The sequence below is a fragment of the Vicugna pacos genome, chromosome 13 (assembly GCF_048564905.1).
Source record: "Vicugna pacos chromosome 13, VicPac4, whole genome shotgun sequence".
In the NCBI taxonomy this organism is placed as follows: Eukaryota; Metazoa; Chordata; class Mammalia; order Artiodactyla; family Camelidae; genus Vicugna; species Vicugna pacos.
The window spans coordinates 23002532-23025512 of record NC_132999.1 but is presented as its reverse complement, the minus strand read 5'-3'; the positions used below and the strand labels follow the sequence as shown (position 1 = coordinate 23025512).

Here is a 22981-nt window from a genome sequence, read left to right as displayed (position 1 = left end):
GACGGACGGAGCCACGAGGGAGGGTGAGGAACTCGCCTTGTCTCAGGCAAAAGGAGTCCTCTCCTCTTCCTAACCCGGGAAACCCCGCTAAACCTTTAGAGAATCATGGAGGGGCATGGAAGTGGACCTCTGACTTGATATATTCCTCTGGGATTGGAGACTTTATTCCCCCCTGCTTTCAAGGAGGGAGAAAGGAGGGCCAGAATGTCCCTCTTGCCGTGGTCAGTTCTTTTCTTTTTTCAATCATTCTTTTGTTTTTTCCTTCCAGTTTTATTGAGACATAGTTGACATACAGCACTATATATATATATATATATATATATATATATATATATATATATATATATATTAGTGCTGTATGTATGTATATATATATATATATATTTTTTTGGTGCAGGGAAGGGAATTAGATTTTATTTCTTTGTTTTTAATGGAGGTACTGGGGATTGAACCCAGGACTTTGTGCTTGCTAGTGTGAACAAACAATACTGCAAACCATATCAGTAAACAAAGAATGCTGAAACCATCAAGTCATCAGCTGCTGTCGCCACCCCCCCAGTGAAGACAAGCCTGCAGCCCAGCCTCCGCAGCCACTCACAATGGTGCCCTCTGAGGGGACTCAGAATAAGAAAGGACAGGATGCTGGCCCTAGAGAGCTAAGTGCCTGTCAAAGGAATGAATTCAATGAGCCCAAATGTTTGCTTCCTCCCATACTTAGAAAAGCACCAAATTCTTTAACTTGAGATGCCTGGTTTTCTTTAGATAACAAGCAATCTTTTATTGTTCCAACTACCTGGTCTTTGTTGTAAAGCTCCTATAGATCCTAGCTCCTCCCCTCCCTCTTCGGAGCAGCACCTCAGAGTGATCTGAGAGGCTGTCATCCCGGCTCGAGTCCTCCCGCCAAATAAAACATACCTCTCAACTTTCAGGCTTGCATTTGTTTCAGTCAACACTAGGCACGCACTCTACCCCTGCGCTATTCCCGCCCCTTTGGCCAGGTCTGAAGTCATTTTCACTCAACATAATCCATCGGGCACATTTTGGGGCAGCCTACTCTGGACCCCAACATTTTCCTCCTCTGTAACTTCCCTGAAATTTTTACATATTAAAAGCTGAGCTGGTTTAAAAACAAAAAAAGCGTGGTGGGAGGGCAAAGAGATAGTGGAGAAGGCCCAGCTGCTCCTTTAAACATCTGGCCGAGAAGAGACACGTATGACTTCAGTTTACATTCTTCTGGTGAGAAATAGTCAGAAAGCCATGGCTCAATGCAAGGAGTGCTGGTGAGTGGAACCTCTGCTGGGCAGCTACTTTCTACCTTTAACTCCCCACAGTGGAAGAGGAAGTCAAGATTTTGATGGACAGCAAGCTGTCTCCACCATAGTGTCCAAAACCAAGTCTCCGTGACTGAGACAGCAAGTTCAGAGAATCTGGGCGTGCAGCTTTACCCTGCATAGTTCCAAGGGCTACGAGGGAACTATGCCCCCCTTCCTCTCACCTGCAAGGGCATCTGTGTAAGCTTAGCCAAGTTTTGTCACAATAACAAACAGTCCCAAATTCTTAGTGGCTTAATTTTTGTTCATGATCCAAGATTGATTTTTGTTTATGTTTTACATCCACGATAGTGTCTGTGCTATGACTTCCAATCTGCTCCATGTTGCCTTTGCTCCAGATCCCAGGCTGCTCTGAGAGAGCTTGCTAGTTTGTGGTAGAAGAAACTGAGAACATGGAAGAACCACACGATGTCTCTTAACGGTACTGTTGAGTGTGTGTTCCTTCTACGCATCTTTATTGACCAGAGCAAATGCCTGGATCAGCAGGATAGGGCTGGCAATTCTGCTACTGGGAAAGGAGTCACAAGTCCCAGGCCAAGGCTGACATCAACGCGATGGGAAAGTGCCATCCCCTAGGGAGAGGATACAAGTATGTTCAGATATTTTGAAAAAATAATATAATACACTATACGGGGACCCAGAATTCCCACCCTTTGGGGTGAGGACACTGGAAGTTCCTGTGGAATTGCCCACCAATTTCAGGGGAGAACCACACCCTCAGGTGTTAGCAATCACTCAGCAATATATAAGGGGTTTAAATTTCCAGTCTTGTGAGTGTTAGAGGTAACGTTGCTCGCTTGGGCTGCTCTCCGCACCACTGGAGCCCTGGTTCAATGTTCTCTGGAGGACAGCACATGTGATGAGGAAAGGATCCCAAATTGTGGCTTATGGAGGTGAGGGTAGAGTCTGTAAAACCTGGGGGGGGTGGTGTTTGTGTGTGTTGGGGAGGATAGGATGGTAAAACCTGAAAAACTGTCAGATGGAAAAGAGATTCAATGTGGCTTGCATATTATCTTCCCTTTCCTGGAAAGATCATCACCCTTTACTCACCTGGAAAAATCCCACTCAACATCCTAAGGTGAGCACAAGTGTCTTCTCTAGGAAGCACTCACTGATCCACTCAAGTGGAACACTTACTCCCTCTGTTTGCCTTCCTTATTCCCAGGAGAAGTCTAAGAAAGTGTTTGTCACACATACAGTTACTTATTTGCTTGCAGTTGTGGGTTGAATTGCATCCCCATATAAAAGACGTGTTGGAGCCCTAACCCCTAGTACCTCAGAATGTGACTTTATTTGGAACTGGGGATTTTACAGAGGCAATCAAGCTAAAATGAGGTCATTATGGTGGCCTCTAATTTAATATGACATGTCCTTACAAAATTTTGGAACAGAGAGGGACCAGCCCTACAGACACCTTGATTTTGGACTTTTAGCCTCCAGAACCGTGAGGTGGTACATTTCTGTTGTTTAAGCCTCCCAGCTGGCAGTCCTAGCAAGCTAATACACCTGTTTACACATCTGTTTCCCCCGGTTTTCTCCTCCTTCCAGAGCCCCTCCCCAACCTGAGTCAGTTACCAAGGAAAGAAGCAAAGTTTTTTTCTTCCTTCTCTTCCCCCTCCCTCTTCTTCCTCTCCTCCCCTCCACACCCTCCTCTTCCTCCACATCCTCTTTGTCCACCTCCTCTCCTCCCCCTCCCCTCCACCTCCTCCACATCCCCTTCATCCACCTCCACCTCCTCCTCCTCCCCCCTCCCCCTCCATGTCCCCTTCGTCCCCCTCCTCTCCCCTTTCTTCCTCCTCCCTCTCCCCTCCCCCTCCCCATCTCCTTCATCCCCCTCCTCCTCCTCCACGTCCTTCTTCTCCTTGTTCTCCTTCTCTTCCTCTTCTTCTTAGTCCCTGATGCCTAGAAGGCCAGGCACAGCAATGGTTCAGTTGTTGTTGTAAAGACTGAGCAAACTTTACATTCTCTTTGGCCCCAAGGCAGGACAGAAAAGGGATTAAAAGTGTAACCAATTTTAGAAGAACAAATTGGAGCTGTCTGGGGAGCAAAAGATAACAAGTAGTGATCCACGTCCCTGAAGGTGTTCACATATGAGGAGGCTGAAGGGAACTCTGCTTAGGGCTGGTTCTACAAGAACGTGGAGAAGCAGCTTTGCTGGCTGGACTTTCCCCGGGACTTGCCTACTGATGAAAGTTTTGGAATTCCAAAGAGACAGTAGCTCATGGAACTGTGGAAGACTGTGTGGGAGAGCAGGATGTGTGCTTTGAGCAGGGGCTTCATACGAGGCGCCAGTTGCTCTCCACCAGACAGGTCTTTGTCAGAGCTCAGTCTGCTTGTGCATTTGTCTGGAATCCATTCCCAGCAGCACCATCTGTTCATGAATGTCCCACCATCTGACCACTTACCCTCTGTCACCCCACCTCCCCTGGGCACTCTCTCTGCCACTTAGAGTCCACCCATTGCCAGACCTGGATAAACTGAGTCTGAGGAGAGACTGGACAGCACAGAGCGGGAGGAAGAGGGAGACTTTCCAACGTGCTGGCATCAGAGCCGAGACATGTCTGGGGAGATTCCACCATGCTGTCACACAGAACCTGGGGAGGGGGCTTGCAGCTGAGCCAGGGCCATATTGTGTCCCCGGAAGGCTGATGGCTCCACAAATAATATTGATGCCTTTTGTTTGGAAACTCTTTGTGGAGGCTTCCCATGTCCCAACAAGCCACACTGAATGCTGGGCCTCCCCCAAGCCACTTTGCCTTTTGCATAGTCCTGTGGCCAACTGTGCAGGCGGATGAGGGGCCCTGAACACTAATGAGGGGAACGGCTGGCATTCCAGAGGCACCGGCTCTGGGAACCCCGCCTTTGTTGCTAAGGAGTGCTGGAACCAGAGCTGAAAGGCTCTCACAAGAGAGGGAGTGAGAAGAGGGGGAGCAGAAAGGCAAGCGTTTGTTTTCAGAGTCATCCAGTTCTCCGACCAGCTCCAAGCTGTCCAATTTCTGATCCCAGTTAGAATATCAAACCCCGTTTATGTTTCTCTTACTGATTTTGGGAAATTCCTCTGAGGAGTCAGTGAGCACTTAGCAAACTTTCCTGGTGGCGCGACCTGTGCGGCAGCGCTGCTGCTTGTGCAGATGCGTCCCCCTTTATTCTCATCCCCAGAAGGCGGTGATGAGCTGGGACGACTAGAAGAAGGCAGAACGCTGCTGGGCTTTCCAGACGTTCATATGGGGGCACCAGGTGCCCATTTGATGGTGAATCTGGGCTCCGTGCTGGGGACAAGGAAGAAGACGACCTTGGCCCTAGCCTAGCTTGGGGTGACTACTAGACTTGCTGGGGAGCCAGGCTACACACACTACAGGGAATTCTGTGGGTTGTTTGCTTTAACTGTGCCCTGCAGGTTGTGTACTGGGTTCTAGTCCTGATTCAGCCCCTCACTAGCTGTTAGTCCTTAGGGGAGTACACTTACTACTCTGAGTCTCAGTGTCTCATCTGTACAATGGGCATAGTAATGCCAACCTGGTTGGGTTATGGTAAGCAGTAAGGGGAGGCAAGAGAATGAAGAGTAGAAACTTGGAGCTCCTGGTCTCTGCCCTCTAGGATCACACAGTCAGTAAGCTAAATGTTTGCTTATAAGGCGTCTATACCTGGAAAGTGTGCACAATAATTTGGCCCATTGAATATGGTAAAAGGAAATACTGTGTAAGAGTAAAAGAGAAAACCAGTTTTCCCCGATGGAGCAGGTCTGTGTGCTAGGTGTAGGCCGGGCAATTTGCATACATTATCTCCTTCAATACGTGTGACTCTATGGGGAGGTAGTGAATTGCTCAGGGTCACATGTCTTGAAAAAAATTCTGCCCAAATGGTGAGATACAGGCTTTGTCATGTCTTCAGTGCTCTTTCCATCTTTAGAGGCTGAGGTTTTTGGACAGTTGGGGCAGACACAGTTGAGACCAAGTCCCTCCAGGGCATCCTGTAGGTTAATCAGTCTACTTCATATAGACACCCATTTAGAAAATTCAGGACCACAGACACTAGACTTCCTCTACCCAGCGTTTATTAGAAACTCACGGTGATACAGCCATAGGGAATAGACGAAACACCACTGGTCTGAGAAAAGAAGGGTAAAAGGTAACAGGGTTTTCATGAGCAAATCACAGGGATGGCCTAGCATAGAGGCCATAAGGACTATTCTGAAGCACAGTAACATCCCAGCATTTTGCTGTTTGGGTCCCGCGGTTCGCTTCACAGCCAGGCCTCATTTAACCTCTGCTGTCACGTTGTCACCTAGACATCCAAGCAGTTCTCTAGGACTTTTTTCGTTTTTTAAAAAAGCTTACTTAGAGCAAATCTAATGAGAATTTACTTCAGCAAGTGCAGGTCTTGCAAATACGCCTCCTCTCCTGCCCCTGCCTGCACCTCCCCCCGCCCAAACACACGTATCCTGGGGTAAAGCAGTGGAGAATTTCAAATGGCAGATGATCCAAGGGCAATTGTCGCTTGGCTCCAGAAGGCAGAGATAGCTCAAAATTTGTTTTTGCTGTAGCAGTAGCCTCACCTCCCTATGCCGTGTCACACAGACCACTGTTGAAACTTCCTGAGGCTCAACAGCTAAGGAAGGGAATTAAGCAAGGCCTGTCTCTACTGCGTGCAAGGAACTGTCCCAGTGGCATGGTTTCCAGTGTTCATAACACTCCCCCGAAAAGTACTGCTCCTGTCTTACACCTGGAGGGACTGAAGCTCAGGGAGGTCAAACATTTGCCAAGGCTGGAGGGCTGGAGCTGGATTTTGGCTGGTTTTAAAGCTTATTCTTTCTCTGCTCTCTGCTGAAGGGTGGGTGGTCATGGTTAGGGGGTGACTGTGGGTCCAGATCTGGCCGTGGCGACCTCAGTTATAGAAGCATTCACTCGGCCAGCACCACAGGAATATACGGCACACACGACCTGGGTTCCATGGTGTTGGGGGCACCTGTCACACTTTATTCTGTGTTGGTGGAGCCCCCTCCAGTTGTGCAAGTTGGTAGGTGCTGAGGCTGCTTTTCAGGAGCTTTACTAGACGCTGGGCACACAGAACTGGGCAAGGTAACATCACTGCCCTTCAGGACCTCAAGACTGAGTCTAATAACCACAGCTCCATGTTTAGAGTCTCTCTTCATCCCGATGCCTGCTCCACTAGTAGGGCATTCTTGAGTATCATGTGTCCAATGCTTTTCAGAAGGTTCTGTCCCTCTGGCCAATTATCAACAGGCACAGGCCATGAGCTTTCTTCTGCTTCTCTTCTCTGAGCCTCTGATTCCCCATCTGTGAAGTGGGGCTATACAACCTGCTGCCTCGAGTTGTCACAGTTAGGTGAAACAAAAGATATCAAGTTCCCAGCACACAGTGGTTGCCCAAAGCATATTAAATTGTCTGACCTCATAGTCTAACTTTCCCCATTTGGCACTTTGGTAGCATGGGAAAGCCATGTTTGTTGGCTTACTTTTCTGCCCTGAAAGGTAGCTAGCAAGTCCCAGGGTTCTAGAACATTCGAGAGGTGGTCAGTCTGCCTCAAAAGCCTTTTTTTTTTTTTTTCTGGGCAACTCAAGGATTCTAAAAACTAGAGCAAGTCAGACTAGAAGGTCCTTTGAGATCATTTCTGTTAGTGGATTCAAATTATTTTCTTCTTAAGGTCTAATTCATAAGATTTTATGAGACATCCCACTACATAAAATGGATAAAAGCAAATGCTCAGGGACCTTTCTGTGTGCTTTTTCCTTTGACCTGATTCCTTCATCCTGTCTCCCACACAGATTTGAAAATCAAGATACAAGTCCCTCAGCATTAATGATGGTCCTGGGAGCACATTTGTCTCTCAAGCCCTGGGCTTCTTCCTTCAATGAGCTCACGCTGCCTGAGTAGTATGATGTGCATTAAGTGTGGGTATCGTGTGGGAGGTGCAAGTTGCAGGGGGTGGATGTTAAGAACAGAAGAACTATGGGAACCATGAGAAAGTTCTGCTTGATTTTCCTGCCAGACAGAGCTCAAACGATGTTACCTATTTCCAGAATCCTTTGTCCCAGGCATCTCTCCTCAAACCTTGGGAAATATCCCTGGGGACAGTGTAACATCATGTAGTTTGGTACTAGGGAAGATATTGGGCTTGTTCAGAAAATCTTACTTGAAATTCTGCTTCTACTGCTTAGTATTAAGATAATATATTATTAATACTTTTATTTGTCTTACAATGTAGAAATCCTTCCTAGAATAGTGACTAGAGGAAAGGGGCTGACTTACGAATCCAAAGAAGATGTATTTAGGTCTGTTATGTGTCTATTTTTAGGAGCTGACAACACCTAGCATGTTTTTTACTATATGGAATTGCAGGGTTTACAAAAACACAGTTTGATCAGCAATACAGGGGAAAAAAAAGAATCATGGAATATTCATAATCAGCTTTATAAGAATAGAAGGGGATTTTAAGAGATTGGATCCTTGCCACCTCAGAAGAGAAAACCTGGTTTTCTCAGATCACTTTGAGCTGCTCATGAGCGGGCATCATAGCCAGGAACCAAGTCCAAATTCAAAGTGCCTGCGATAGCTACACTGGCCCCGCTCTGACAGCGCCTCCACCACTGCACGAGAGCTGGGGAGAAACACGTGTCCGGGTAAAAAGCGAGATAAAGGGAACATCTGCTCTCACAATATGGGCTTGTTATCATAGCTCCTTTAAGTACCGAAGCGCTGGCTCCAAGAGCGTGTTTCCTCCCGCACGGAACCTCCGCAAGGCTTGGTCGATTTTCCGAGGGCTCAGAGACAGGTTGTAAATGAGATTGTAGTTGTGAATGAGGCGTCTGGCCCGTTCCTTCTCCAGGACTCCTGTCATCGGGTTGGGTGGGTGGGAGGTTTTTAAAAGAGGATGGAGGGGGGAAAAAAGGAGGAAAATATATTATCCTGAATGACTTCTGAGCAAAAAGTAAGTGCTAATACTTTGTAATTTTAAGCTTCTTGAAAACCAGTTGGCACCCTAAAAAAGAGATTTACAGTCCTGACTATGCATCATAGATGTCGGGAGAAATTTGAGAGTGATTTTTGGGGAGAGGAAACAGAGCCCAATAAAATCCATAGGTAGATTCTCCAGCAATTTCAGTTCTTCTTTGCAGCCATAAAACTTTAAAAGGCCAAGTTTTGAAAATGGTGGGGGTGCCTGCCTGCTAAAAACAATTCCTAATTGCTCTGCTTTATTTTTGTCTTATTGTGGTATCCAAACGTGTTCCTAAACATGCAGGATTTAAACAGCTCATTTTTATGCATTTCTGGACATGTGTTTACTGTGACTCCCTCCAGCTAGCTGTGTGATCACAGGTAAATCATCTAACTTCTTGTGGCTCAGAGTCTAACTCTGTGTAATAGAGATGGTGGTGAATGTCATCAGACAATATACTCCGGTACCCACATGTTTCATGTTCCAGTGCCAATATGTTTTCCACGCCAAGGTTAAGTGGATTTTGATAATTGAAGAGGAGTTTAAGTGTAGAACATGATGTCAGCAAAGATAAATAACTCATTCATAAGCCCCTAATTATAAGCTTATGTGTGTTAAATACTGTGCCTGGGAATACAGAGGATTTCGAGAAGCCGTATGTTACCTTAGGAAGATCCTCAACCAGTTGGGGTGATAAGAGATGCAGAAAATTAACCAGAGTGCAACAACAATAACATATACAGTGTCTCAGGCACCTGCCACCAAACATTTTATCTGTATTAACTCACTGAATCCTCACAACAATGCATTTTACAGAGGGAGAAACTGAGGCATAGAGATAGTAAGTCACTTGCCCAAGGTTGTTCTGGTCCATGCATTTAACCACTAGGCTGCATTACAGAACAAGGGGGAAGAGACTGTTTCAAGTTAGGGCTCAGATTGTTTCCCATATATTTTCCTTGAATTGGTCTACGCTACACCGTATCTTTTGCAGGGGTGAAAGTCCCATCTCTTCTATGTTGCTTTTCTATCCTCCTGTCCTTGGGCAGACTGTAATAATGATTGTGACATTCTTTCTCAAAGAATCCAGAGGGAGTGGTCCCCGGGCCATTTGGTAGAAAGTCACGGCCAGCTTATTAGAGCTGGGCTCTAGTGGACACCTTTCGTCTCTGTTTAAGCTCTGTCTGTATTTAAATATGCGAGGATGGCTGAGTGTGATGGTCCCCTTTGAGATACTCTCTAATGTGTTCTTAGCAGTGGACTACAGACAGCGGAGTCCTAATCTGACTTATTCCATTCAGTTCTATTTGATTCTGTCCTGTTCCACCCCTTCCTTTCCCTTCCCATCCCACCTTATCCCACCCCATCCTATCCCATGTCACCCCATCCCATCCTATCCAGACCACTTTTTAAATTGTCTCCTCCATTCAGTTTGGTGTCTATTTCTCCTGTTAGAATGCCTGTCCTTTCCTCCGCAGAAGTACCTTTCTTTGACTTGGCCAACTGCATCTTTGCAGTTTTCTCGACTGGGTGGCTGCTCTTGATCTGGTCTAGGTTGGATCCCTTAAGACATTTCCTCATGCTCTACCTCTGGAAATATAAGTCCTGAGCTTCGGAGTAAGTGTCTGATTGAGGAAGGTACTTTAACTTTTTGAGCCTCAGTTTCCTTGACTTCAAAATAGGGATAATGAAATTGTGTAAAAATTAGTACAATAATAAGTGCTTAGCACAGTGCCTGGAACTCAAAAGCACTCATTAATGCAGGTATTATTATAGGACGGTTATAATAGTTATATCATCAACATTATTTAAAATGCATAAGAATATTTTTTAATTAGAATACATTATTAAATATATATATAATTTAGTTTATGTTTTAATTAAAAATTAGAGGTAATGTTAAAAAATACATCCAAGAACCACCACTGGTGTGTAGGAGGGCCTTTTCTTCTGTCTTCTAAGCTTTAGTATTGGTAGAGGATTCCTAGTGTCAGACAAAAGTCCCCTGACTGAGATTTGCCTCTGACTAATTAGCTGTCTGTCATTAGGGGATGCCCAGGACAGCTGCATAAAATAATGCTTACCATGCATCTTAGTGCTGGAAAGACTATCTTTGTCCCACAAGAACCAAAATGAAAGAAATAAGAAGTACCTCTTTACTATCCACTTCATTTCACAGTTTACGAAGAACTTTTAAATCTCAGTGGACCGCTTTCCAATCGGGGAGGTATATTTCATTATTATCAGTGCCATTTTATAGACAAGGAAAGAGGCTTGGAGAACGTGAAGTGACTGGTTTTCAGGGCTCAGCAGTTGGTAAGGTCTGGACTTGAATCTAAGTCTTCTGGTTAAAAACACACAAAGAAACAAAGCAACAAGAAAAATCTCATGCTGTTTCTGGTACATCCTGGGAGACTGGTATAATGGGGAGTCTGACAGAACTGGGTTAGAATGATGCCCTAACTTTCCACAGGCTGATATTTTATTGATTTGAGTTTGGTTTCTCTTCTGTAAATAAGGACATTAATCCCTTCGGCATGTGGCTGATGTGAGGAGCTAGCGCTGCAGTGTAAGTCACGTCCAGACCCACGCAGAGAAGGTCCTTGAGGACTTCCATTGCATTCTGCCTCCTTGAACTCGAAACTGTTTTCTATCTAGCCTTTAGTTCACTGGGAAAATCCCTAATCTACCAGCCACTTAAACATTTATCCCAACCACCCATCTTTCTTTAAAAAACACGACCAGTTGTTCTTAGTCTTTCCTTATTCTTTCTCCTCAAGGATGTTTTCTTGACAACCCCCATTAAAGCATAAGCATAGAGCAGGTTCCCAGAAATGCTAATTTGGTGATGGATGCTCTGCCGTCACCCTGGATGAAGAACACCCTGGCCTACATATTTCCTTGCACATAATAAAGAATTCATCTGATTCATCAGTGCGCAAAGTAGGGATCATCTGCTCAGTGTCTGGAGAGGGCCGTGGTGGTCTGCCGAATGCTGGGGCTAATAAACCAACAAGATGACCTCAGTTAATCCTCTCTGCTCATTACAGACAGTTGTAGATGTTTCCAGATCTGGCTGACACATTCTTTGGCTATTGAGGAACGAATGAATTTCATAGAAACAGAGAAAACAGGCATAAATAGTGAAAAGGCCATGAGAAAGGCATTTCACATCTGCTGGAATCTGCCCCAAAGTCAACAAAACACTGTTTTTCCCCCAGAACAGTTCAGAAGTATGAGAAAGATCCTGGTCTTTGGGGAGTCTCTTAGCAACTAAGTTTATGATCTATCATCTGTCATCACAACTCAGCATTTGTTTCTTTAGAAATGTCTTTTCTCCCCACTTGATTTTTGGGTTTGTTTTGTTTTTGTCTGTCATCCCCTCACCACTCTCACAGTCTTGATATGGACACTTAGACTCTTGGTTACTTCAGTAACCTTTTGATCTCCTTTGTTTTTTCCCCCAGTATCTTTCCTAAATTATCCATCTCAGTTTTCACTGTGTTCTCTGGTTGAACCCTTGGTGGATACTGGGTAGAGAACTAAGCTTCACCCTAACCCTCAGGATTCACAGTAGGATCTCAGCTTCACTGTCCAATCCAGCATGACCCCCAGTGCTGTCTTGCTCACTCTCTTCCCCATCATGCTCCTTCTCACCTTCTAGCCTTTGCAGAAGACGGTTTCGAACCGGAATGCCCGATCCAGCTGTCCCAAGCCTGCCTCTCCTCCAGGTTCAGCTCAGGTTCTCTCTTGCAGGGGGCCCTCTCGGAATGCCCAGCCCACGTTAGACCAGGAGCTTCTCTGCATCTCTTCTCTCCTTTCTTTGGACTCTTTACTCTATTATGTATTTTCAATTATAACACTTTACTTTATTCTGTCTTTAAAAATTTTGTTTTACTGGCATTGAATTGGTATTTCCAGTCTCTGTGTCTTAAATAAAAGCTCCTTGAGGCCAGAGACCGTGTCTCATCCTCCCCGGTCTCCCTCCTGGTCCAGCTGCTAGCACAGTGCTGGGCTCATAGCATATGTTTGATACATGAGCTTCTCATTCAGCTGGATGAATTTTTCATTTAAAATTTTCATCTTCCCTTCTCTTTGGTGTAGTTATTACAAGTCCTAGGGTATGGTAGGGTCTTTTTACTTCATGTGGTCTAGAATTACGTTGCATTGGAAATTCAAAGCAAAATGAAACAAAAACACTGAGAGAATGAAAAGACATTGGTGTTGTTACATGATCACTTCTAGAAAGTACTAATGTGTACACTGACTTTTATTGTGATGTAATGGACATATAACATTGCATAAGTTTAAGGTGTACAATGTGATGATTAAATACACATATGTATTATGAAATGTTTACCACAATAAAGTTAATCAACACATCCTTTACTTTAAATAATTACCATCTTGCTGTTGCTGTCACTACGGTGAGAACATTAAAGCTCTACTCTCATAGCAACTTTTAAGTATACAATACTACATTGTTAACAAAAGTCATCATGCTGTACATTAAATCTCTGGAACTTATTATTCACCTTATAACTGAAAGTTTGTACCCTTTGAGCAGCATCTCCCCATTTACCCTGACAGCCACCACTTCTGTGTGTTCCAGGCTTTTAGACTCTACATATAACACTAACTCTTCGTGGACCACAGTCTACAATTAAGTACAACAATTTCAGTGTATGTGTTCTTGTATCTGCTCCCTCTTTTCCATTCCACAGTTTCTTGACCTAGTTCTGCATTTCATTCTCTGTCACTTGGACACCAAACAGTATCCTTTATCCTTTTCCTGCTTTCAATTTCTCCTTCATTCTGCACACAGCCATCAAGGATCTTTCTGAAATACAACTTCATCATACCACTCTTCGGCTTAGAAGCTTAAAGTGCTACTCACTGCCTTTGAACTAAATCCACATTCCTTGGTCTGTCATTGAAGTTCTTCCTAGATCTAGTCCCATCTTGTATTTTCACCTTTATCATTTAATCTTCTTCTTACTAGCCGTTATATTCTATCCAAACCAAATTCCTTGTATTGAGCTTCACACATAATGCTTTTCTTGGCTAACCTGCACCTTTGCCAGAAAGGGCCCTCTATTTTATTCCTTTGTACACAAACTGTACTTTACCTTTAATGATCAGCTTCACACTAACATAACCTTCCCTGATCACCTCGCTAGGAAGGAAGCCTCCTCTCTCTGAATGCTCACATAGCACACTTCATGGCATTTATCACCTTCTATTTTGGATTTAGTTATTTCTTTACATTCATTCATTTATTTGTTCCCTCAAAAAAAAAAAAGATTGAGTAGAGTTGTGCAAGGTGCTCAGGATAAAAAAGGAATATAGTCTACTGGTAGATAGTAGTAAGTCCCAAATAGAAACATACAGTGTATCGCATATGATGATGAGAGTCCAGGTGAAGGTTGGCCTGGATCTGACTGGGGAAATCGTGGGAGTCTCAGAGGAGCAGGGCTAGAGTTCCAACATAACAGATGTTAGGCACTGATTAGCCAGATGGACAAGGTGAGGAGTTGGCACAGGTAGGGTAGGGAGAGGAGAGGCAGACAGCTCAGGTGGAAGGCGCAGGGTTAGAAGAGGCACAGCCACAGAAGAAAGCAAGGCATGTTTGAGGAACTTATGATATGACAGCCTAGGATATGCTGAGAGAATTACAGTGGGAAGAGAAGAGGCTGGTCGGGTGGCCAGGGGCCAGCTTCTGCCTTGCTGAAGAGTTCAGAGTTCAGCCTGTTAGCAGGCATGCTGAAGGTTTCAATCAGGAGAACTACAAGATTGAACTGTGGGTCAGAGTCAGAGAAACTGCAAGCAACCTGGTGGGGGATTCACGTCTGATTCATCTTTGTGTTTTGTGATTGTGCTCAGCACGTGCCAGGCACACGATTTATTTACAAACTGTATTTGTTAAGAAGTGACAAAAAGGGAGGCGTCTGCTTTCAGCCTACAACACAGATAGAAAGGTGTGTGGGCCGTACGACGCACACCTCACCTGTATTACTCAGATCGCAGAGGTAGAGGGCGTTTTCTAGCTTCCTGAACCTGTCGATCCACGTCTCACGTTCCTCAGGCGCATTTTTCATCACTGGACTCACAGAAGGCTGTGAGACTGGCCTCATCTTCAAAGGGCTCAGGGGATATGGGGGGGCTGAAGTTTTAGCAGGAGGGTTTTCTGGCTGCAAATCCTCTTCTGGAGTTTTCTATGAAAACAACACAAAGATCTTGCTGGCAACACATTCTTCCTCAATCTCTTGGCCTATGATGAGGACACACAACTAGCAAGGTTTACTGCACGTCTAGTGAGTCTCAAGTCTTCAGTGCCACAGGACCATATGGGCCAAGACTTGCTGGATATAGACTACTATGTTGAGTGTCTTCTTTTTTCTTTAAGAGAAGAATGAAATTGTGGCTTTTATTCAGTTTGCATTTCTGATTACACACACACACACACACACACACACAAGCGCTGGTAACTGGCTAAGACTTTCCATGATGTCCTCCTATGTTTTATACTAGTGGGATCCACAGGCAATGCTGACGACGTTTTGATGGGAGAATCTCTGGATCGTGAGTGTGAGATTCTTGACAAAAAAGTGATTGAAATAATAATGATATTATCTTGGGCTTGTGGGCTCATAGCAACGAATCACAAAGCACCTTTCATTCTGTCTGTTCTGTTCATTTAACAAAGGAAGCTGGAGTCCAGAGTGGGGAAGGGACTTACTAAGGTCCTACAGTTAACGACAGGCACAAAACTAGAATGAGGGTGTAGAGTTACGTCTAGCTCATGCTGGTGTCCTAACCCCACGTCCAGTAAAAAATACAGAGATGTTTTAGAATAGACAAATGAGTCTCAGTAGAGCCACGTCAAACATCTGTCACCTACCATGTAGAGGGAGTGAGCATCTTCTGTTTGATCTGATATATACATATGCTTCTCTATCCTTCTGATAAATTCAGTTGGTAGAGCTGGCTATGTTCATTGCAGTCCAAATAATCTTAACTACTTTGCCATAGAAGCAGCCCTCTAGCTTTGTGTACCATCTGTGCTTCTCCCAACTTTCAAATACCTGAATTTTTCCAATTTTTTACCTTGTCTCAAACTTCTCACATATAAACTGTGGAAATCTCATTGCTCTAAAGAAAAGTAATTTCAATAAAGAGGCCATGTTTTGCATTTGTTAACAAACATGGATTCAGCTGCTGCTGGGGAATGTGAAGAACTGCCTTGTTTGAAATAATAAAATGCTGTATGGAAGTGTACTCATACGGATGACCAGCAGCCAGTGTATTTTAAGAGGATATACAAGAATTCTACTTTGATAAAAATCAATTTTGGAAAAAGCTGGAAGTTTTTATAAAGTAGATAGAGTAGTGATTCTTATACTTTTTAGAGCTTTGGACCACTGTAGAAATCCAATGAAAACTTTAGATAATCTACCCAGATAAATGCACATTTACATACAGGTTGGTGGATGATTTTAGAGAATTCAAAGGGCGCTCCTTGGATCTGACCAACTGACTTTAACTATTTACATATTTCTTCAGATAATTCAACACTCTGACTACTAAAGACAGGGAGTGGGGGGATATGTATGGGCCTGAATTAGTCTCAACCTAGTAAGGAAGGAAGAAGTAACTAGCTGGCTAACTAACTAACTAATCCATGCTATACTGTTTTGGTCCCACTGTGTCAGGATGAAGTCCAGATTCCTTGTTGCCCATAAGATCATTCAAGTTCTTGTTCTTGCTTCTCTTTTTTCAATGTGTACATCCTTTTCTCTAGCCACAAAACCAGGGGAAAAAAATGAAGCTGTTTTATGCCTAGCCTTATACATGCTGTTTCCTCTGTTGTAAAGCCCTTCTTGCCACCTATGCCTTAAATGTGTTGGGCTCCTACTCATCCTTCAAGACCCCACTTGTATTTCACTTCTTGCAGGAAGCCTTCTCTGACAGCCCCAGGCTGGGTGAGGGGCAATTCTTTGCAGCCCCTTTAGCCATCACAGTGCTTATCACGGGATATTATAATTGTCTGGTAGAGTATCTCTCCCCTCCCCCAGATATCTGGAGACTGGGCCTGAGAAATAGTCATTTACGTATCTTCAAGGTCTGGTTAGTGACTGTCACATGGCTCATTCTCAAAATATGTTTACTTTGAATAAGTGAATGAATGAGTGAATGATTTTCTCTGAGACAATAGGAAAGTGGCTTTACCAAATCTCTGCTTCAATCCCCCTTTCTAAAAAGTAGGACAACAAATGCTGCTTAAATAGGAATCTGAGAAGAATCAATAATTTCAGAGATACAGCAAAATCTTCAGACAAGAGGCAAAATAAAAGAGCAAAGTATATATTTTTTATAATCTTATTCACAACAGACTTAACACTCAAGGAGAAAAGCATTTGCTGTTGTTTCTTGCATGGCAAGAGGCTTGCCAAAATGGGTACTATTTTCTAAAATATTTCAAAGTGTGAAGTGCACAAAGAGGCCTCCCGTCATTTTAAGATGAATTATGTTCTAATCCGGGCATTTAAAAAACAACAACAACAGAAAAACTCAGGCTGTTTTTCAATTCTGTCTGCATCTTCTCCTGGCTAAGCGTTAGGAATATTAAAATGGATCTTTAACTGCTTGCCAGATTTTCTTTCTTTTTTTTTTTTTAAATCAAAGAGTCCATTACATTTTAAAATGTGATGTCTGAGGAAAAGGTCACCCTCAGTTTCTGGAAGCTGGACTTAGGATGTTATAAGAGGTCTCATAACCACCCTTCATTTTTGATGGCAGTTGGTGGACTGGTCACCAGCTTTTGGAAGGACACCCACCCACATGCTACAGGTTCAACTTCTGGGAGCCGATGGCAAGCCCATCACCGAGTGGTGATGAGAGGTTTCTGCATGCAAACCAGCGAGGACAGGTACCTGCCACGTTCTCGGATTCTTCTGCCTCCCTCCACTGCTGGAAAGGAGGCTTAAAGTCAAAGACAGTCTGACATCAAGGTGTTGGGAGGAAATAAAAAACCCAGAAGGGCAGACCCCACCCAGCACCGGAGAATAGATGGCGAGGGACTGGTCAGGCCCTTCCCCGAGCTCTGTATAGCTAGCCACGTACCGTACGTACAGTTTTGCATTGAGAAATCTCAGGAACTTCAGGATGCACTGGAGTGGCAGAGGTTTCCTTTCCTTTTTTTCCTGGACAAGAAAAAAAGAGATGGTTTTAGTTTGGCCTTTTCATGTTAACACATCCACATATACACCCAGGCGAAGAAAATCTTGAGACCCTGCCATGTGGTTAGCACTGTATTAGGTGATGGGGACACACCGGTGGACAAGAAAGATTTAGTTTCTGCCCTGATGAAGCTCACAAAGGGGAGGTAAATGCTAAATAAGCACTCAGTATTGTTATTTAATTACAAACTACCATAAAAACAATAAAGGAAAATGTGAAAATATTTCAAGTTCTTTTGGGTTAGGGGTATGAGTGGTGGAGGATCAGAGATGACTTCTTGGAGGAGGTGACACTTAAAGTGGGCATCTAAAGGATGAATAGGAGTTTCCAGGCAAAGGTGATGGTGGGCATGTGAATGGAGCAGCGAGTGCCAGATAAGCACAGACATCAGCCTGGAGAACTGCCCTGAATCAGGAGGGTCTTGACAGTTGGGAGCGTGGGAAGGAGCCTCTTCCCGTGGCCCAGCCTTAGAGAAGCAGGCACTTCTGCCACCCTTTCCACTAAGGTTTGAAGGATCAGGTAAAACCTTTGTCTTCCCCCTTCTTGGTTCCTTTCAGTGGTCAGAGGTCCTGTATGGGAAGAGGTTTGAACAGCATCCCTAACCCAGGGGATCCTATGCCCAGGTACTACTTGCTCAGGCTGCTGCCTTCATGAATAGAAGAAATTTCCTTAGGATGCAGGAAAAAGACATGAAGCCCTCCAGCTGACATCCTCCATGGCTTATTATGGGGATCATTCATTGATCGCTCAGCACCTGCCATCAGACTTGGAGATTTATTCATTTATTGTGCAAATCCATGTGATTACACAGCACAGATTTCTGGGAGCTTCAGCCTCAGTATTGGTGCACAATTCAAATATGCCATTAACAAATACATATTGTTTCTGAGTTGGCTGTCACTATTTTCAATAAAATGGTTCAATCAATGAATTTTAAACAAAAGGTAGAGGGCAATAGTGTGACGTAGTTATAGAATCTCTGAAGCCAGAGCCTTGGGTTTGAGTCCTGGCTCCTCTCTTGATTAGCTGCATGACCTAGGGCAAGGTACTTGTCCCTTTTGTGTCTCAGTTTCTACTTCTGTAAAATGGGGAGAAAGCCACCTCGAGGTTATTATGAGGATTAAATGGACCAGAAAATGTAAAGCGAATATCTGGAGCACAGCAAGTACTCAATAAATGTTAACTAATAGTGCTATCTATGTAAGGATATTTATATAAATTCATATATTGGATTAAAAAGCCTTTGTTAGAGCTTTAACTCTGCACCTACAACTCATTATGAATCTTTCCCCTCAGTTTTATGATGGAGAAAGCAATGTGATATTATAATTTTCTCTGAAGCCCCAGCACCCATCATTAGAATAAGTACTCAATGCATGTTTGTTGCCTGTATGAATGAATGACCACGTGCCCTAATTCGGATGTTGGAAAACAAAGTCACTGTTCTGTTCCGTTTCGTTTCTGCAACTCCTTGTCCGGCCCTGTGAGAGGAGGGGTTTCTCTCTGCATCTCTTTATCCTCCCATACCTAAAACAGATGCTATGGAAGAAAACTTAATGGCTGCTCACTGAGGACCATGATGGTGGCCAGTTAAAGCAGCCCCTTCGAGGCAGATCTGATTTAATCTGCTAAAAATTTGTCTTGGGAACCCATCGTCACTGAGTGGCACTGCTCATGCTTATTTCACTTAGTATGTGAAAGGAAAGCTGTTTACTACAGGTGGAAAAAAAGGTTCAAATTCTGAATCACAGAGCTTGAGAGTTAAAGGGACTCCAGAAGCAGTGCATGGCAGCGGTGTATAGCACAAGGGCTGGAAGATGAACTTTGATGTCAGATCGATACTATAATCCAGATGCTTCCCTTTACCAGCTGCAAGCTTTCAGATCCTAATTTTGGCAGATATGAAAAGGGAATGATAATCACATTTTGCAATACTACTATGAAGATTTTAACAAATTACCAACATAAAATGCTTAGCATAGGAGAGATGCCTAATACAAGGTACTATTATTTGTTATTGTGTTGTTGGCATGTGATCTTAAGCAAGTCTAGTTTCCCCAGAAAAGAGGACCTTACATTAGTTATGATGTGCCAGGTTATTTTTACATGCACAATCCTTTTTACTGTAAGATCTAGAACCTAGAGTTTGTCCCGGTTCCGTTTCTCTACCGTCTGCACAGTAAAAGTTTCATTAGGAGAAAATGCATCCCAGTCTCCCTGTTCTTCTAAGCTTCCCTTTCTCCCTCCTAATGCCTATAAGCATATTAACAAAAGGTAATGGTTTGCACATGTGAAAACTGAGAAACCCGAAGCAGATCTGATTTTTTTTTTCTTTCTAACACAGCAGGAAGGATAAATAATAACCATCTTCCTAGTCTGCCAGTTGAAGATTTGTACTGGAGGAAATACGCCAAGCTAGCTTCTAGAGATTTCCAGGTGTTGGAAGGGCCAGGTTTTACAGGGCTCTCAGTGGATTTGGAGAGTTACACACAGCCAGCCCTACCATCTCACCCCAACACCCACTAATGTCTTGAAATCAGTGGTCTTCAGCACTTGCTACTAAAAATTACCAATGCCAAGGCGTCACACCAGACCAATTAAATCAGAATCTCTAGGGGTGAGAAACCAGTTTGCGACTTCTAAACAATTCCCAGGTAATCAACTCTAAAGTGAAGATAATAAAAGATTTAACTAAAGAATCTGGCCTCGTTGGATCTACTGGATGCAGCTTTTGAGAAAAGGAAACAAATATATGCCAAATATCTATATATGCTAGACATTTCCCACAAGTCTCCTTACTTAATCTGAAGAATCACCCTGTGAGGTAGAAACAATCTCCACTTGACAGGTAAGGAGACTGAGGCAATGAAAGTTTCAGCTACCTGCCTGAGACAAGAGGTAGGGTTAAGGCTGGGATTCTAACCCGTGCGCTCATTCTACAAACATGTGCTAAGTGCTTATTATGACACAACAACGAACAAGGCAGAGTCTTCTCCTGGAGTGCACGTTCCAGTGGTGAGGACAGATAGGTACGCCAAATAATATCAAGTAGTGGCAAGCGCCAGAAACACAACTGAAGCCAACCGTGGGCGGAGGAAGGAATGGCGGTTGCTATCTTAGAGCATTCGCCAAAGGCTTCTCTGAAGTGACATTTAAATAGATGGATGCATGTTACTATATGTGAAGTGGATTAGCAGCAAGGACCTACTGGATAGCACAGGGGACTATGTTTGTTTTCCTGTAATGAGCTGTGATGGAAAAGAAATTGAAAAAAATATGTATGTATGTATCTATGTGTATGTATAATGGAATCCCTTTGCTTTACACCTGAAACTAGCATTGTAAATCGACTACACTTCAATACAAAAATAACATAACATAACATAACATAACATAACATAACATAACATAACATAACATAACATAAAATAGAGCCCTGAGTGGAGAAACAAGGGAGAAAGCCTTGTGAATGTCTGGGGAAAGAGCAATCCAGGAAAAAGCTATCACAAGGGTGAAGACCTCAAGGGAGGGAGGAGTGCTGAGTGCATTCAAGCAATAGCTGAGGGAAGAGCCTAGCTGACACGGATGAAGAGGGAAGGGAAGTGGGTTAAGTATTCACAGAACTAAAGGGGCTTACAGGCTATGTGTGTGACCCTCCATTACCCGCTTCTAGTGATAGCAACTATGTTTTGCTTTGTGGGGACCACCCCTCCCCTATCTCAGTGCTGTGGTTTGGTGGGGATGACCCCCATTTCCAGCTCCAAGCTTGGTTTCCAATTAATTGAAGACTATTATGATATCCGAAATGCAGTCTTGGTTCAAAGATGGACATGAAACTCAACCTGAGTTTCTGAGAAGAGAGGCGGTATCTGTGACAGGTGTTTTGGTTTTTTTTTTTTTTTTTTTTTTGGCTAGTAAAGTTCTCTCCTTCTTGGCAAGACCTCCCAAAAGAGAGTGCTGTGAAGATGGGATGAACTTAGCTGGCAGAGCTATTTTGCTCTTACAGGAGGAGTGCCCAGAGAAGTTGGGACACCAACATTTAGAGGCTGAAAATGATGCCAACATCAGGCAACCAGAGAGCCAGAGAGAGAGCAGGTTCTTGATCTGACACTCGAATGGCGAAGTCAAACCACGTCTATAGCTCTTGATGCTTCAAGACTCTTCAGTTACATAAACCAAATATTTTTGTTGTCTGAACCAATTGAGTTGACTTTTTCTGTCACTTCAATATAGGTAGTTCTAACTAGAAATTACTATGGATTTTTTTTCCCGAATAAAAGGGAGATTAAATTCTTAGCTATTTTTCTATTGTCTTCAGTGATAGGTTTTCCAGAAAACATTTGAGGGGATCAGTGAACCTCTGAGGCTACCATCAACACTCCCGACTTCCCCCATCAGCAGCACCCTATCCCTGGCTTCCTGCTTCTTCCTCTTCCTCTCCCTCACTCATAGGCTCCCTTGTGAAGAGATTCAAAGTTGGAGCCACACTTCATTTTTGTAAAATATTAAGACCTTAGAACACACCATGCTGGGAGGGGACCAAGGTCTTTTTTATTTGTCTTCATATGAGTTTATAGCATTTCTTGGATCTGTGGCTTGAGATAATACATCACTTTTGGAAAATTTTCAGTCATAATTTCTTCAAATATTGCTTCAGCTCTAGTCTCTTCCTCCCATCTTTCTGTGACTTCACTACATGTATGTTGGATATTGTCACCATTTCCTGTATGTCTCTTACATACTCTTTTTTTGCATATTCCATTGTCTTTTCTTATTCATGCTTCAACCTGGATATTTCCTACTGAACAATATTCCAGTTCACTGATCCTCTCTTCAGCTATGCCCAATCTCCTGTTGAACCCCTCTACTGAGTTTTTTTTTAATTTAGTTTTTGCATTTTTTTAGTTCTAGCTATCCCATTTGGTTCCTTTTATAGATTCAAATTATTTGTTCAAAATTCTCCATCTTACCTATTTTCTTAAACATATTAATTACAGTTATTTGAAAATCCATGCCCTGTTTTGTGTCATTCCTGATCATTTCTAATTGAATGCTGGACATTTTGTATGAATAATTATAGAGATTTTATGAGATGTTAACTTCTTCCACAGAGTGATTTTTTCCTCCCTTCTGTCTGGTTGTGCAAATTGAATTCCAAATAATAGTTTTCAAAGAAATATTATTTCATACTTTATATAGTCTAGTTGATTTTGCCAAGTCCATTCTATCCTTAGTCTAAATCAAAGATATTAAGTATTTATGTGACATTTAAAACAAGTTCACAGGATTTTTGTGCTTCTAAATGTGATAATGTTCATAATATGAGACTATATATATATAAATGAATAATTTTAATCAGGTTATCATAGAATCTTTGAGTGAAAAGGGCCCCAGGAATGAGAAAATTCATAATTCTGCACATCCAAAGTGAGTAGCTGTCTTTAGTGTCTTAT

At 43.3% G+C, this 22981-nt stretch overlaps 1 protein-coding gene across 8 annotated transcripts in view; it reads right to left on the bottom strand.

Moving 5' to 3' along the window:
- Positions 1 to 1836: 1836 nt before the first annotated feature.
- C13H1orf87 (chromosome 13 C1orf87 homolog) overlaps positions 1837 to 22981 on the bottom strand; it is a 70655-nt gene continuing 49510 nt past the window's right edge. For 6 of the 8 annotated variants that reach the window (XM_072975775.1, XM_072975773.1, XM_072975778.1 and 3 more), the window contains 3 exons: positions 17412 to 17491; positions 14296 to 14503; positions 7749 to 8182 (listed from right to left, as the gene is read on the bottom strand). In XM_072975775.1, coding sequence (XP_072831876.1) covers positions 8022 to 8182; positions 14296 to 14503; positions 17412 to 17491 — 449 coding nt within the window. In that variant the 3' untranslated portion in view covers positions 7749 to 8021. Of the gene's footprint in view, positions 1904 to 7748; positions 8183 to 14295; positions 14504 to 17411; positions 17492 to 22981 lie in introns of those variants that run through there. The other 2 variants (XM_072975776.1, XM_072975771.1) reach the window with 2 other exon arrangements.